The sequence below is a fragment of the Leptinotarsa decemlineata genome, unplaced genomic scaffold, assembly GCF_025532065.1.
Source record: "Leptinotarsa decemlineata unplaced genomic scaffold, Ldec_3_MD MMD2_tig00026340_RagTag_RagTag, whole genome shotgun sequence".
NCBI classification, from domain to species: domain Eukaryota; kingdom Metazoa; phylum Arthropoda; class Insecta; order Coleoptera; family Chrysomelidae; genus Leptinotarsa; species Leptinotarsa decemlineata.
The window spans coordinates 12460599-12474952 of record NW_027412694.1 but is presented as its reverse complement, the minus strand read 5'-3'; the positions used below and the strand labels follow the sequence as shown (position 1 = coordinate 12474952).

General features: G+C 34.2%; 1 protein-coding gene across 1 annotated transcript in view; it reads left to right on the top strand.

Moving 5' to 3' along the window:
- Positions 1-2713: 2713 nt before the first annotated feature.
- LOC141485860 (S phase cyclin A-associated protein in the endoplasmic reticulum-like) overlaps positions 2714-14354 on the top strand; it is a 252152-nt gene continuing 240511 nt past the window's right edge. The window contains exons 1-3 of the mRNA XM_074183413.1: positions 2714-2726; positions 3332-3596; positions 3681-3810. Of these exons, the coding sequence (XP_074039514.1) occupies positions 2714-2726; positions 3332-3596; positions 3681-3810 (408 nt within the window). The remainder of the gene's footprint in view (positions 2727-3331; positions 3597-3680; positions 3811-14354) is intronic.

The window sequence follows — 14354 nt, the reverse complement described above, 5'->3', positions numbered from 1 at the left end:
GGTGTTTACATTGATGAATGGCTGAGCTGGAAATCTCTTTGAAGCTTGGAAAGAGTCCTATGGACTGAGAATAATCAGTAAACATCTAGAAAAGCAAGCAGCTTTATCTCTGTACTTGAAAATTTTGAATCTGTCATGAGATACGGAATACTTTTTTGGGGATCCAACAAGAATACAAATAGAATATTTGTTATACAAAAAAGAGTAATTAGAATAATCAATTACAAACATTATAAGGACTCTTGTTGAACAGTTTTTGAGAATAATAACATCATAACTGTATATGCTCTGTATATTTTTGAATGTTTGATATATTTGTTTAAAAATAGAGAACTTTTCAATCTAAATGCTACAGAACATGAATATAACATTAGGAGGCATGACCTCATTTATCCATATCATACATCGAGACTTACTGAAAAATCTCCCTATTATATGGCAATGAAATTTTACTAGTTACTAGTACTTGTTAGGCATTCTGCTAGTAGCAATCAATTTAAAAAAAAACATCAAAAAGATACCTGTAGATCTAGAATCCTATTGTGTTGAGGATTTTTTAAAACATCAGTTTTGAAATATAATTGTGTGTGACGTCATTTTATTACATGTAATTATTTTTTTTTATACAAATAATTGTGGCGTTTTCTAAAATAAACATTATTATCATTATTATTATTAAACAGAAAAAAGTTGGAGACAATACGAATTTATGGTTTGATGGTATGAGTATCCAAGAGAGTAACATTTTTTTAAGGACAAAACAAAAGCACTACAGAAAAATCCTTAAGGCGCTCTAAGAACGGTGCCTGTGGGAAAGTAGCGATTCACATTGTGAATCGCTGGATATTAATTCCATTTGGAAAAACTTTCTCAGGAAGTTTATTCCACAATAATGTAGTTCTCCAAATGAAAGAGTTCATAAAGAGTGAAGTTCGAGGTGTATTGAGTTGAACCTCAAAACTATGAGCAGCCACAATCCGTCGCTTATTTCTGATATGGTGAAATTAAATGTGCTGAGTCACTTGAACACCTCCCGTAGTAGAGAGAGAGACAAATCCCCAATCTTTATTCGATGTTCCAGACTATCAAGGTTGCACCTGATATTCCTTTCTCCACTCAGGCGGATGGCTCTTTTCTGGACAGGATCCAGCAGCTTCAGGGTATGCTTAGGGACATGAACAAAGATGATCTGACAAGCTATAATATCCAGTGAACCCTCATGCCTGACACTGTCAAAGGTTTTGTTGATGTTCAGCTATTTTAATATTCATTCAGTAATTGAAATTAAAATATTTCTGTGTACCATAGAGTCCGAGATTTTTCACTGTTTATATGAATTGCATATTACTTGGGTTTGAATATTTTACTACAGCTGGAAAAAGTATAAATATTTTCCTTCATTAAACTACTTTGAATAAATTCGTAGTAGGGGTGCTTAGTTTGGACCCTGTTTCTTAAAGTTAGGAGAGAACGATTTTATTTTTTTTATAATAGTGAAAACTTAAGGTGTGGAGTTTTTACTCCTCAAAAGGCAGTAGGAGCCAATTATGAAAATTTTGAAGAACCCAAAATGATATCAATGATGAACCATAGAATGTTTCATTCAGGAATATTTTCAAGTGAAACATTTTCAGGAAAAATTATTAAAGGAAAAATTAGTCAAGAAATAAGAGCATCTTTGGTTTCGATTAGGGTGTTCAATTTGGAAAAAACTGAGTTTTCGCCCATTTTTATATCATCAGAATTAGGCATCGATTCCAAACATCTTGTATAACATTTTGGAAATGTTACTTCTACAAGACGAAGGAATGAAATATTTTGATCAATCAATAATAGCTCAATTATGTATTCTATCAAACTTTTGACTTTTATGGGGCAATCACTCGAGAGCGAATATACCTAGTTTTTTGAGTAAACAAATGAATATCTCGAGAACAGTTCATTTTTGGTATACACCATATTTCATAAACTCACAATAGAAGTATGTCAGACATTGAAAGATGTGAAAATATATAGGGTGTTACGTTTGAATTAAGGAAGTTGGTGCCATTTTCCGGTATAACCGCAAGTGTTGGAAAAATGTCATTATTTTCATTCGATAAAGCATATTGAAAAATCCATTTTTAGCAATTTTCAGGATATATGAATCCTATTATTCCCCAAAATATAGACCAAACAGCAGAGTACTAAGGACTCGTTAATTTCAATGAGGCTCTTAGATGAAGGTTTCATACATGCAGTCGAGCCGCGTTGAAATTAATGGAGTCCCAAGCACAGACAATCAAATCAAATCAAATCAAATCAAATCCTTTATTTTCCTGTTCGACAATTTCATAAGTAATTGTATTAGGAATAGTCAGTAAAGCTAAAATTATAAACTACCTACTACACTAAAACTAGAAGCACACACGAAAACGCATGCACACACCACACATACACTTACGTTAAATAATCATCAACACTGTAATACGCATTCAGAACTAAAAATTTTTTAATCTTTGTTTTGAACATCTCTAATGTTTTGCTTTCTTTTATTTCATTTGGTAAAATATTGAACAAACGAGGACCTGCAACATTAGGACCTTTAAGAGCAATCCGCCCTCGAGCTAGAGGAACTTGATATATTTTTTTTGGCCTAGTGTTAATTGTATGAGTAGAGCCTATTAAAGGAAATTGACTTCTATTTTGAAAAAAGTAGACACAAATTTCCATTATGTACAAGCAGGGTAAAGTCAGTATTTGTAATTTCTTGAAAAAAGGTTCACAGGACTCCATGTAACTTATACCAGTGATACTTCTGATGATGTTTTTTTGAGCCAAAAAAACTTTACCTGCGTTGGTTGACCAACCCCAGAAACGTACACCATAGCGCAATCTCGACTCCACTTCAGCATAGTATATAATTTTTAGTTGATCTAGACTGAGAATATAGCTAAGATTTCGTAGCTTGAATGCTAAAGAATGCAATTTTGGTATGAGGCCATCACAATGTACTTTAAAATTGAGATTTTTGTCAATTTCAACACCCAAAAACTTAGTACTTTTTGACAATGGAAGCAGCTGATTATTCACATCAATATATAGTGTATATATATACAATAGAATTGTATTATCTGTGAAATTTTTGGCTTTGACCTATCAGGGATAACAAAGAATAAAAAAGATTATAAATGAGTACTCTACAAAGTGATATGTGATTCAATATTGATATTGAACAACCAATTATACTATCCAGTTTTCACGTTGCAAAACTATTCAGAGATGGAGTTATGTTGTTATACACAATAATTACTGTTACATTTATAAACAATTCTGTCATTTGAAATTACAGGTTATAAACCCGACGTGTTGGACGGCACAAACAAGAGAAGTCTCAATAGGAGTATCAACACCATTGGCTCTATAACCAGTCAGGCGAGTCAGGGTTTGTCTCCTGCCAGTTCGAGCCAGCTTGATAGGATATTGAATGAACTGACCCGACTGCTAAGCAAGGGCATCAAAAATGATCTGTTAGTTTTCCAGAGTGTAGGAGGATTTGCCGTTTTGGGAAAATTGCTTGCTTTGGGGCAAGATGGAAATACATCAATCTCTACCAAGTTAGTGAGAGTTTTCTAAAATTCATCAATATCAAAGTACATATATGGTCCTTCCTACATTTATATATATTTCTTTCATTACAGAACCCTGATTATATGCTGCAATTTATGGCAAACAGCTTGTAAAGGGGTAGACGGTATGAATAATTGTGAATATGTTATTCTCTCAAATCGGTTGGTACCAGTTATTGATCTTCTAAATACCCGATTGTTGGTGAGTACATCGTTATCAGTATTAATAAAAAGAAGTATCATTGAACATCAAAAATGTTCATTAAAATTATTCGGGTATGTGCATTATAATTGAAAATATCAAGTTTACTTGAAGGCAAAGAAGCTAAGACATGTTTGAGTGGGAAACCAAAACGGAGATCAGAATTATTAGGTTGTTTCAAAAGTTTTGTCCGTTCTTATGAGTCTACTTTTAAATGTAATATCTCAGTGAATACCAATTCAATTCAATCAAAATAAGCGTCATTTGAAACATTATACTTTTGCCAAAGTAACACAAGGCAATAATCTCCGGCAGTATTGAAATTGTGTACTTGGGATTTGATGAAGTTGACAAAGGCCGTTTTTGTCTGGTCCTGATTGGTTTCTACCGGTGAGAAAGTTATCGAAGTGCTTGAAAAGATGGTAGTTGGTTGGTGAGAGGTCTAGGGAGTCGGTGAGGCAGATATTCGACGCTCAATTCATTAAATTTTTGGACGGTGGGCTCTATCGTGGAGATCAATCGGACCTCTTCTGTTGACCAGTGCCAGCTGCTGTTGACGCAATTTTCTGTAAATTTCGTCGATTTCTTCACAATAGGACTCTGCTGTGATGGTTTGGTCTTGTTGCAGAAAGTTATAGTAGGTTTTCGCCTTTGGGAAGTGTATCAGTATTCAACTGTTGTACTGAACGATCCAAGAAAGGATCGTTTTGGTTTCACGTAAGCAAAGAAAAACAGACCTCAAAACGTGACCATTCAAATCGTGGAGCAACCACTTTTCGAGTTTTTGACCTCTACAATATGTTATAAACCATTAAGAAAAGCATGGGAGCTGATGCCCATCCCATGCACCATTTGTGATGGGTCAGTCTCCACCAGAGTCTTCAAATCCTCGTTCTGGATTACTGACCACTTCGGGGATCATTTTCGAGGCTAAAACCAAGGTTAAACAGTCCGTTCATTGACACTATCATTGCCAAATGCCTTGTTAATTTTGCGGGCTGTTTCGGCACTGCTTTTGTTCAAATTGTATTCGTACAAAATGACCTCATTTCTGTTCTGGTTTTAACAGCAGAAAATGCACTCATAAATGAAATGGTCGCTGCACCATTTTACTCTATCATGTTCGATATGACTCAAGATATCTCAATAAGGGATCAAATGTGCAAACTTTACTGTTATTGTATGATCGAGAAAGACGAAAACGGAATGTCATATCAAGTTTTATATTTGATAAAGAAAGGGAGTCTTCAACTTCAATAACATTAAAAACATTTAACCTACTAGATGGGCAGGACATAATGATGTTATTTTCGCTTTGAAGTTCGTTTTGTTGAAGTCCAAAAAGCGCCAACGAAAACGATTCTGTTAAATTGCAAATCAGATGAAAGAAATGAAGCCACTTCACATAAGAAGATTGAGAACTACAATTTTATTATGTTATTGGGTTTTTACTGCAAAACTCTACAAACTATCGATTCAGCCTCTGAAGTACTTCAGTAGAAAGCCACAATCTTTCAAATGCTTTAAAACGTTTGGAAGAATTGGCAATTGGCAAAATTTGAAAATTTTGAAAAGGAAGCAAATAGTGCACCAGAAAAGTGGTCCATCAATCAACCCTGAGTTTTCTAAAACTCGCCAGAGGAATGTGAATCGCCATTTTGACGTACTTTGCGAAGATGAGCGTTTTCAGGATCCTGAAAGTTTGTTCAAAGTGAACATATTTAATTGACTATTGGGCATCATTATTTATCAACCTAAATTGCTTTTCCTTCCAATGAATGAAATTGTTTTCAATTTCTATGTTTTGCAACCTGCCACTTTATAAAATTTAAATGATAGTGATATATTGAATAAAGCACTAGAGTTTATTGAAATGATATATTGAATAAAGCATCAGAGTGTATTGAAATATATAAAAAAGACATATCTGAATCATTTGCCCGAGACTATTTGCACTTGGAAAATTTCCCACATATCTCAAAATAGCTCTTTCCACTATTCAAAGGTGGTGATTCAGTAGATCCAAGCAATAACAGACCAATCCCTTAACTTTCAACACTTTCGATAATGTTTCAAAAACTTGTGAAAAAAAGGGTACCATCCTTTTCAGACACTCATAAAATTTCATCGAACACCCAACTTGGTTTTCAAAGTTCAAAAAGCACCAATAATTCAATCTTTCATTTTCTTGAGTATGCTTATATGAACCTCAACAACGGGGAAACTGTAGTAGCAGTATTTTGTGACTTTTCAAAAGCCTTCAATTGTCTAAATAATAGACTCCTTTTATGACTGGTTTGCCTCGTACTTGAGTAATAGAAAACAAATAGTACAATCGAATGGACAACTATCATCCAGTAAAGAGATCTTATCTGGTGTCCAACAGAGATCAGTTCTGGGTCCAATTCTTTTCCTTTTGTATTCAAATGATCTGGCCTTCATTCCAATTAGAGGAAATTTTACAATTTCTGCAGATGACACTGTCATCCTTTGGTATGGTAAAAATGCTCAGCAATTGAAATATATTATCACTAGTGATCTTGAAGTGTCAAAAAATAATGGTGTGATTTCAATTACTTATATTTTCACTGAGGATACACTACAAAAACACACTTCTGTCTATTTTCCACGCTATTTCTTTATTGACTAGTTTCGGCTATTACCTCATTTTCAAAGTGTGTTTTTTGTAGTGTATCCTCAGTGAAGAAGTACTTATATTTTAATACAAAGAAATCAAACATGATCATTTGATACTAAATGGACAAACTTTAAAAAACAAAAAATATTTCTTAATTCCAAGGAGTATTTATTGATGACAAACTGAAAATTGATCTGCATATTAGAGCATTGACAAAAGAAACTAGCGGCGGGATATTATGCACTTGGACTTGTCTCAAATGAACTGAGCACATCTACAGTGAAGATGGTTTACTACTCTATGATTGAGGCTCATTTGACATGTGGAATTGCCTTTTGGGGATTTTCTAGTCAACAATTACTACAATCAGTGTTTGTCCTACAAAAAAGGGCAGTTAGCTATGTGAAGCTCCAATGCGTGAACTCTGTACACCATTATTTATCAGCAAGGGCATTCTAATCCTCACCTGCATTTTTTCTAATGTCTAATACACAAAAACCTCAATACCGTTGATACCCCAAAATCAAGCAGTCAAGTGAAATATGTTACAAGGCAACTATTGGAAAATAAAAAACCTCTCCCTATTCTGAAATCTACTTTGACAAAGGACTCTCTGCTTTATTATATTGTACTTTTTCTACACCCGTACTCTAACAATACATTTATATGACTATAATCCGTTTCTTAATGATATCCATTATGATACAGATTTTTCATAACGATACAGATTATCAACCAATAGAAACCCATAATTTTTCAATCAAGAATCCTGTTCCTTTGTTTGTCCTAGATTCTAACCTAAGTAACTAATTGCTTTATTTGTCAAAATCAGTTTTCATATTACCTACCTATACTATCAAAATATCTGAAAACAGCGATATAGAAGGAATACCATCGACTCCAATATTTTTTTAAGATCAGATTAATTACAGTTGTTATTTTCAATATAAATATAATTAGAATCTTTATAGTTTTCATATATCCATGATAATACCATTTAGTTTGTGTTTTTTTAAAAAAATATGAGTTAATTACTGTAAATGTGTTCAATACAAATATAATATTTATAGTTTTTCATTATTTATAGGGTTTAGAAAAAATAGTGTATGCAACTCTCATGTAATGGTTATTAATACACTCGCATATACCATACAAAACTCGCCTTCGGCTCGTTTCGTATCCCGGTTAATGCTCGTGTCTTAATAACCATCATTACATGATCGTTGCATAATATACTATTATTGGTCAGTAATACACGACATAATGTTTTGACAAGTCATTGACTACACCTAATCCTAAATTTAAATAAAATTTGTTTATGATTAAAATATACATTGGATTTCACAATAATTATTTTACATTTTCATGACACTGTTTTTTGGATTCCAAATTTCAAAATTTATAAAATTTATTTACATGTTTGTTAAAATGGGTTCAATAATGTTACACACAGTTTATCGAGTAACATTGAGGAAATCTAAATTCAGAGATGTCATAATAGGCAGAGCATTGTAAGCGAGTTTTCAGTTTTGCTTTAAAAATGGCTATTGGAGCTTCTTTGATAAAGTCTGGTAGAGAGTTGAATAATCTGATACCAATACGTTTTTTATTCGTAGAGGTTAATCTGTTATTTGGAATAGCAATATGGGATCTCATTCTAGTCTGATAATTGTGTGTATTTCCATTAAGTGTCTACAAATGCATGTGCGTTTTTATATAGATTAGTTTGTTGCAAATAATTGCTGACGGAAGTGTCAGTATTTTAAACTTAATGAACCATGGTTTACAGCTTTCAGTCTGAGTTATACCAGCCAGAGCTTCAATGGCCCTTTTTCTGGATAATAAGTATCGACTGAGTGTGGCAAGATTGGCCTCAGTTACAGTAATTATTACAGTACAGAGTAATTAGACCGTAAGTCATAATGCAGCGAAATATTCCATGGTAAGCAGAGATGGCTGCCTCCAAGTTCACTAGCGATTTCATTCGTCTAATTGCAAATATTGCTTTTGATTACTTGCTTGTTAATTGATCTACATGAAGTTTTAAATTTAAATTGGGATATGTCCTAGAAATTTTACGCTCTGAGTGGCAGTATACTTGGTATTGAAAATAAGTGTCTGACTCTTGCGTGTGTTCAAACTTAGTTTGTTTGCCGTGAACCACTCAGTAGCTTGATTGATGATCGATCCTATTATTTCATCGATTTCTGTAGAATTCTTTTCGATTCTGGTTGCGAAGGTAGCATCATCGGCAAACAAGGTTGTTAATGTGTTTATGCTTTTGGGTAGATGAAAGCAAAAAAATATATAATCACGTACCCTCCGAAATAAATGAGAAAATTTAATACAAATTCAGAAAAATAATAAAAAAAGCTCTACTCAAAAAAGCATTCTATGATCTCGAGGAATTTTACAGTGAAACTCTGCTATGATTCTATTTTAGATATGATTTTATTCTCAGTATGTATTATTTATATTTTATTTGCTTTTTCAGTTAGTTTTTATGTGATATTTTTTATATACCCACTCATTTTATCTATATTTGACATATGTTCATTTTTCAACTAATTAGTATAGGATTGTTCTACTTTTGTAAATCTTTTGTATATTTAAAAAAGCACCCTTCAATATTTTTTTCCTAACATGATTTGTCGATAAGAACTCGATTTCTTGGACAATAAAGTATATTTTTCTCTCTCCCTCTTTTTATCGAAAGAATCAGAGCTATCAGTTTTTGAAAACGGAAAAGGATTATTTTCCGAAACGTTGACCACTAGAAAAGCTAAGTATAAATATGAACTTTTTCAGTTTGTAGGCAAAATTTATTAATACAACAAGTAGACGACTCGGCGTTGTTTGAAAATGAAAATCGCTATTCATTTTCTCACGATTGTCGACTTTTCATGCCCGGCCAGGCAAGTAGGTCCTTTCGTCGACGCCGAGCATCCCAGCAAGACCAGAGCCGAGAAGTCCCCGTGACTCCCGGAGGATCTCTTTTGCGATATAGATTAAACGCGAGAAAATAAAACTTCAAAGATAAAAGTTTCGAGTTTTTTCAAGTTCCCTAAGAGAAAACTACTCTCAAATAAAAATCGCGGGGGTACGACCAGTCACCACGTTGGCCGCTGGGACCGGACTGGAAGTTTCCCTAACGATCCCTGATCCTAGAAAATACACAAGTCACGAATTTACCTGCCTAACACCTATCCTGATGACGAGAAAAGTCCCCGGGGACTCAGGGGCGTTTAAAGCCTCCGATTTTCAGTGCTATGAGAGCTTTCACGTAAAAACTCTCGTAGATAATGCCGTTAGGCGTACTTCTGGCTGTAATGACTGAGGGTACTGTAAATACGGCAACACAAGCCTCTTCCTTTGTTCCCTCGGCTAACTGGATGTCCTGGCAGGAACCACTATAACGAATTCACTTAATTAGAACTGAAAAGTTCTATTGTTTTTTTCGAGTAGCCTTGAGAAAAGCTGATTTTTTATGTATTACTTTGTGATGCAGATCGAATTCAATTAGGAAGTAATTTTGGTGTAAATTACACTTGACTCCGAATTGCCTTTGTCAACTCTGTGTGTACAACTCTATTCTGCAACCAATACCCAAGGTAATTGAATCACTCCTCTGTTATACAGCTTCACGGAAATATCTATCTTCAGTTTAATAATGCAGGAACTTAACTAATGTTGCTCAACTGAGCAACACAACGATGACTATTATAAGTCTACACTTCAGACTTTAGAAACGCTGTAACTTGAGAACACTTTTTCAGCAGTTAAAATTCAAACTAAAAGTTGTTCAAACTCGATAATAAAATACGTAGACAATATTGACTAACTTCAAAGTCAATAACAACTGGACTTTTCAACTTCTCGAAGTTGAAATGCACAAACTGACTTGCTTCTAATAACGCGACTAGACTCCTTGACTTCTCAAAGTCAAGTCTCTAGTGGTTTATATAAGGAAGTAACTTTTTGGGGTGAATTTTTCAGTTTGCCCTTGATTATACTCCAGCAGGTTCTCTATTAATTTAGCTGCCCATGATATTTTTCACATTTCATTATTTGAATGTTCCTTCCACATGCATATTGCCTTATCAATTCCTAATAATTTGGACTAAAATAATTCCCACGCCCCATAAGTCATTTGGGAAGAATATGGTTATCATTTGGAAATTTGTAATCGGAGCTATTTACGAATTATGTTATTAACACCTTATTTATGTCAGAACCTCGCAGGACGAACTTAGTCTTAGTTTGTAAAACAAACCATAATCAAATTATCCATCTCTCAGGCACTTAAATAGCTGTTTAAATGTTAAACTATCTTGACTTCTCGCCCTCCAGCGCCCTCTGACGGCCTCGCCGATGCCAAGCTGGTAGTTTTCTGGTAGCAATGAACCAACCATTTAGGACGAAGTTTTTCCTCCGATTTGTAGATGTCGCGAGCATTCTCATTCACAAATGTGAATCAGTACCAGTGGATATTGTGGGAATATTTAGTAGATCCACAGTTTTTTCATATTTCTAATAGTTCGGAAATGATTTCAGAAATTGTGATTTTTATTGACTTACAAATTTTCGTCGAGGAGAGACATCTTGTAGCTAAAAACAAGAAATGTCGAAAACCCTTTGTGTTCCTATTAAAAAAATTGAACATAACACTTCTTTACACTTTTCCTTAATATAACCAGGAAATGCATGTTAAAAATTGAAAAAATCTCATTTTGACCATTTTCAAAAGAGATTAATTTTATTTATCTCTACGAGTCCCATAACAAAGGTAATTTTTTTTCGTACAATGAATAAATTAGGAAATTGTGTAACCAAGTGCCTCATAATTGTTTTCTTGCCTTGAAAATTTGGTCACGTGAAATAAGTTGGGTTAAAATCTGGACATATCCAGGAATTTATAAAACTTTTTTATTGCTACTAGAAAATTAAAAAAAAATTAAACATTATAGTTAGGCAGATATTGCTTTAGTTCAGAAAATATTGGTGGAAAGTGTTAAAAATATTAAAAATTGATAATGTTCATCTCAAAGTATTAAAAATATTAACAGTTGAAAACAAGAACAATAAATTTTTGTCGTAATTTTATAGTTCGGGAAATGTTGGTTAAAATTTGGAAAAACAATATTTTTTCTTTCAGAAAAGTTACAATAATCCAAATTTTGCATTGAATCGGTTTTCTAGATTGCAATGAACTATACGAGGTCTATTAAAAAATAAGGTAAATTTAAATTTTTCTCAAAAAATGATTATTTATTCATCAATTTCTATTTTATCCTCTTCAAGGAACCCCCCTCAGTTATAATACTTATAATACACTTGTGCCAGAGTTTTTCCAATCCTCGAAGAGGTTTTGATATGCATTTTTTGGTATGTCCCTGAACTCTCTCAGCGATTCGGTTTTCATCTTCTCAATCGTCGCAATCGTCGCTGTCTTTCACGGGAACAGGAAAAAGTCGTAGGAGCGAAATCTGGTTAATATGGTGGCTGAGGCATGATTACGGTTACGGTGTTGTTTTTGGAGCAGGTGCATCATCATGTTGCAAAAGCTATGAATTGTTTTTCCACCATACCGAGCGTTCTTTTCGTGTTTCTCACAAGCGGCGCATAACTTGATGATGATAACAGTGAGCAAAACCTTGATATTTGATCGAACTTGGCGTGCTTTTGTGGGCTTGGCTCTCCTGGGCTTTTCCTTTGGGATCATTGGACTTTAGTTTTGATGTCATAATTCTTTACCATGATTTACATACCAGTTATGATTTTTTTGAGCAAATCTGGATCGCCGTTGACGTTATTCAACAATTTGCCCAAAATTTTCGAAAAAATTGCATGACTTGAGCCAACCGATACGCCGACATCTTCAGCAACTTCTTTAATAGTGATTGGACGATTCTGCATAACAATTCTCTTAACTGTCTTCGTTATTCATTCTCGTGAAAAGCTTGTACCACTTGTAAACATTTTTCTATCTCAGAGTACAATCACCGTATGCCACTGTTAACATTTCAAGTGTTTTTGATGCAAATTATTTGATCCATTTTGTTCGATAGCAGAAAATCGCCGAACACGCAAAACATTTCTGACTTTTATGCTTCTCACCAACAAACTAAGCATACTAAACAACTTGAATTGTGAACGTATGTTTGAGACACGTGTCCGAGCATGAAAAATAGCTTAAATCGCCTTATTTTATAGACAAATCTGGTTAAAACGTCATTATGAGTTTTCTCAGAATGTCGATACTTTGGGAATTATTAGTGAAATTGTTGAAATTAACCAACGGACTAGAATTCACTGACGCTGAATTTATTGAAAAAACTATCCTATTTACGTTTGGTCGCAGTGTAGGGAATGGTGATTGGTGAATTATTATTTAGACCAACACAGCGTTTATGAATAATAACCAAACACATTGACAAACTAAACACGAAAAAGGAACCTCGAGGAACTAACGCTGTCTTTTTTCAGTCAGTGAGGAGACTGTAGAACAGGTTTAGTTCTCGGCGGAAACCCCTGAATAAGCAATAGTTCTCGGCAGAAATCCCAGAACAGAATGAATGCATCGGCTAAGAAATGTGTTCATGTGTTCGAAGTAAGTCTCGAAAAATTATTACCGACAAATGGTCGGGTGATATATATGGTCAAAAAGGATCAACCACTTGGGCCCAAGTTCCTTGTCTTAATCCATAAAAGTGTTAACAATGAGTACCTACTCGAAACATCCCAAGAAGTGACTGTCGTTCTAAATATTCATCTGTTTTTCGGCAATAAACTTTCGTTTCGAGAAAAGAGAGCATTTCAATGATATGCGATGATAAAATACGAAAATGATAAGTAAAAATTAAAATAAAAGAATTAACATAAAGACCCAAGCAGATGGATATTTTGTACGACTGCTTGGTAATGCAGTTATGAAAAGTTAATTTTCTAACAAAAATTTATAATACAAAATAAAAATTAATGAAGAAATTAAATGTTTCTAAACAAAGTAGTTGTAGGAAAAACCCTACAGCAGTGTTTGTATATCTGTCAACCTTTAGAGGTATGAAATTGAAACCATTACTATTCGGTTTACGTTTGGTCGTAATATTTACATGTGAAAAATCATAAGTTTCGAGAATCTCAAGCTCCATCTTCTACATGGTGACTTGTTTATTAGTAGCTATTACTGCTCGCCAAACCGGCTGAATTTGGTGATCAAAGTTCAGTCGTCCGTACACTTCTCAATAAAACTGCCTGCTCGAACTAGCGGTATCGTCGGTAGCGCTCAGACAACACAAGAGGCAAAAGGAAATAACGTGCGATGCCACCGCGACTTCACAAATTACAGACAAGACATCCAACGGAGACAAATGAAACACGTGTATGATCGATAGGTGGATGGATGCGGACGGGTTGGGCAGGAACGAGCGATGTTGATGGGGCAGAAACAACCGAGAGTGGTTCCGAGACAGAATCGGCTTCAGTGTAATAGACCAAATCATCTGCTATAAGTGTTTTCATTATGGAATTTCAATGATATCAAATTAGTTGAGCAAGAATTTTGAGGGGTGAGTTAAATAGTGAAGAAGCTTTCGAAGGAAAACACTACTTTTCACAATGGAACCTTACACTATACAGGGTGTAACTGAATGAGTGTAAAACATTTAAGAATGTGATTCCTCATCGAAAAAAAGATAGGATCTTTCATATAAAGGAATTTCATTGGAGCATCCCTTGTTAAGATACAGCCCCTTGAAGGTGGCACATAAAATTTGTATAACAATTTTTTTCATAAGCACTAAATAAGTTACAATATTGAAATTAACCTGACGTTTTGTACTACCAAAAAGACACTTAGCCAGAAATTTATTTGGTTCACCCCATGGTTGTAAGGAGTGGAAAATTT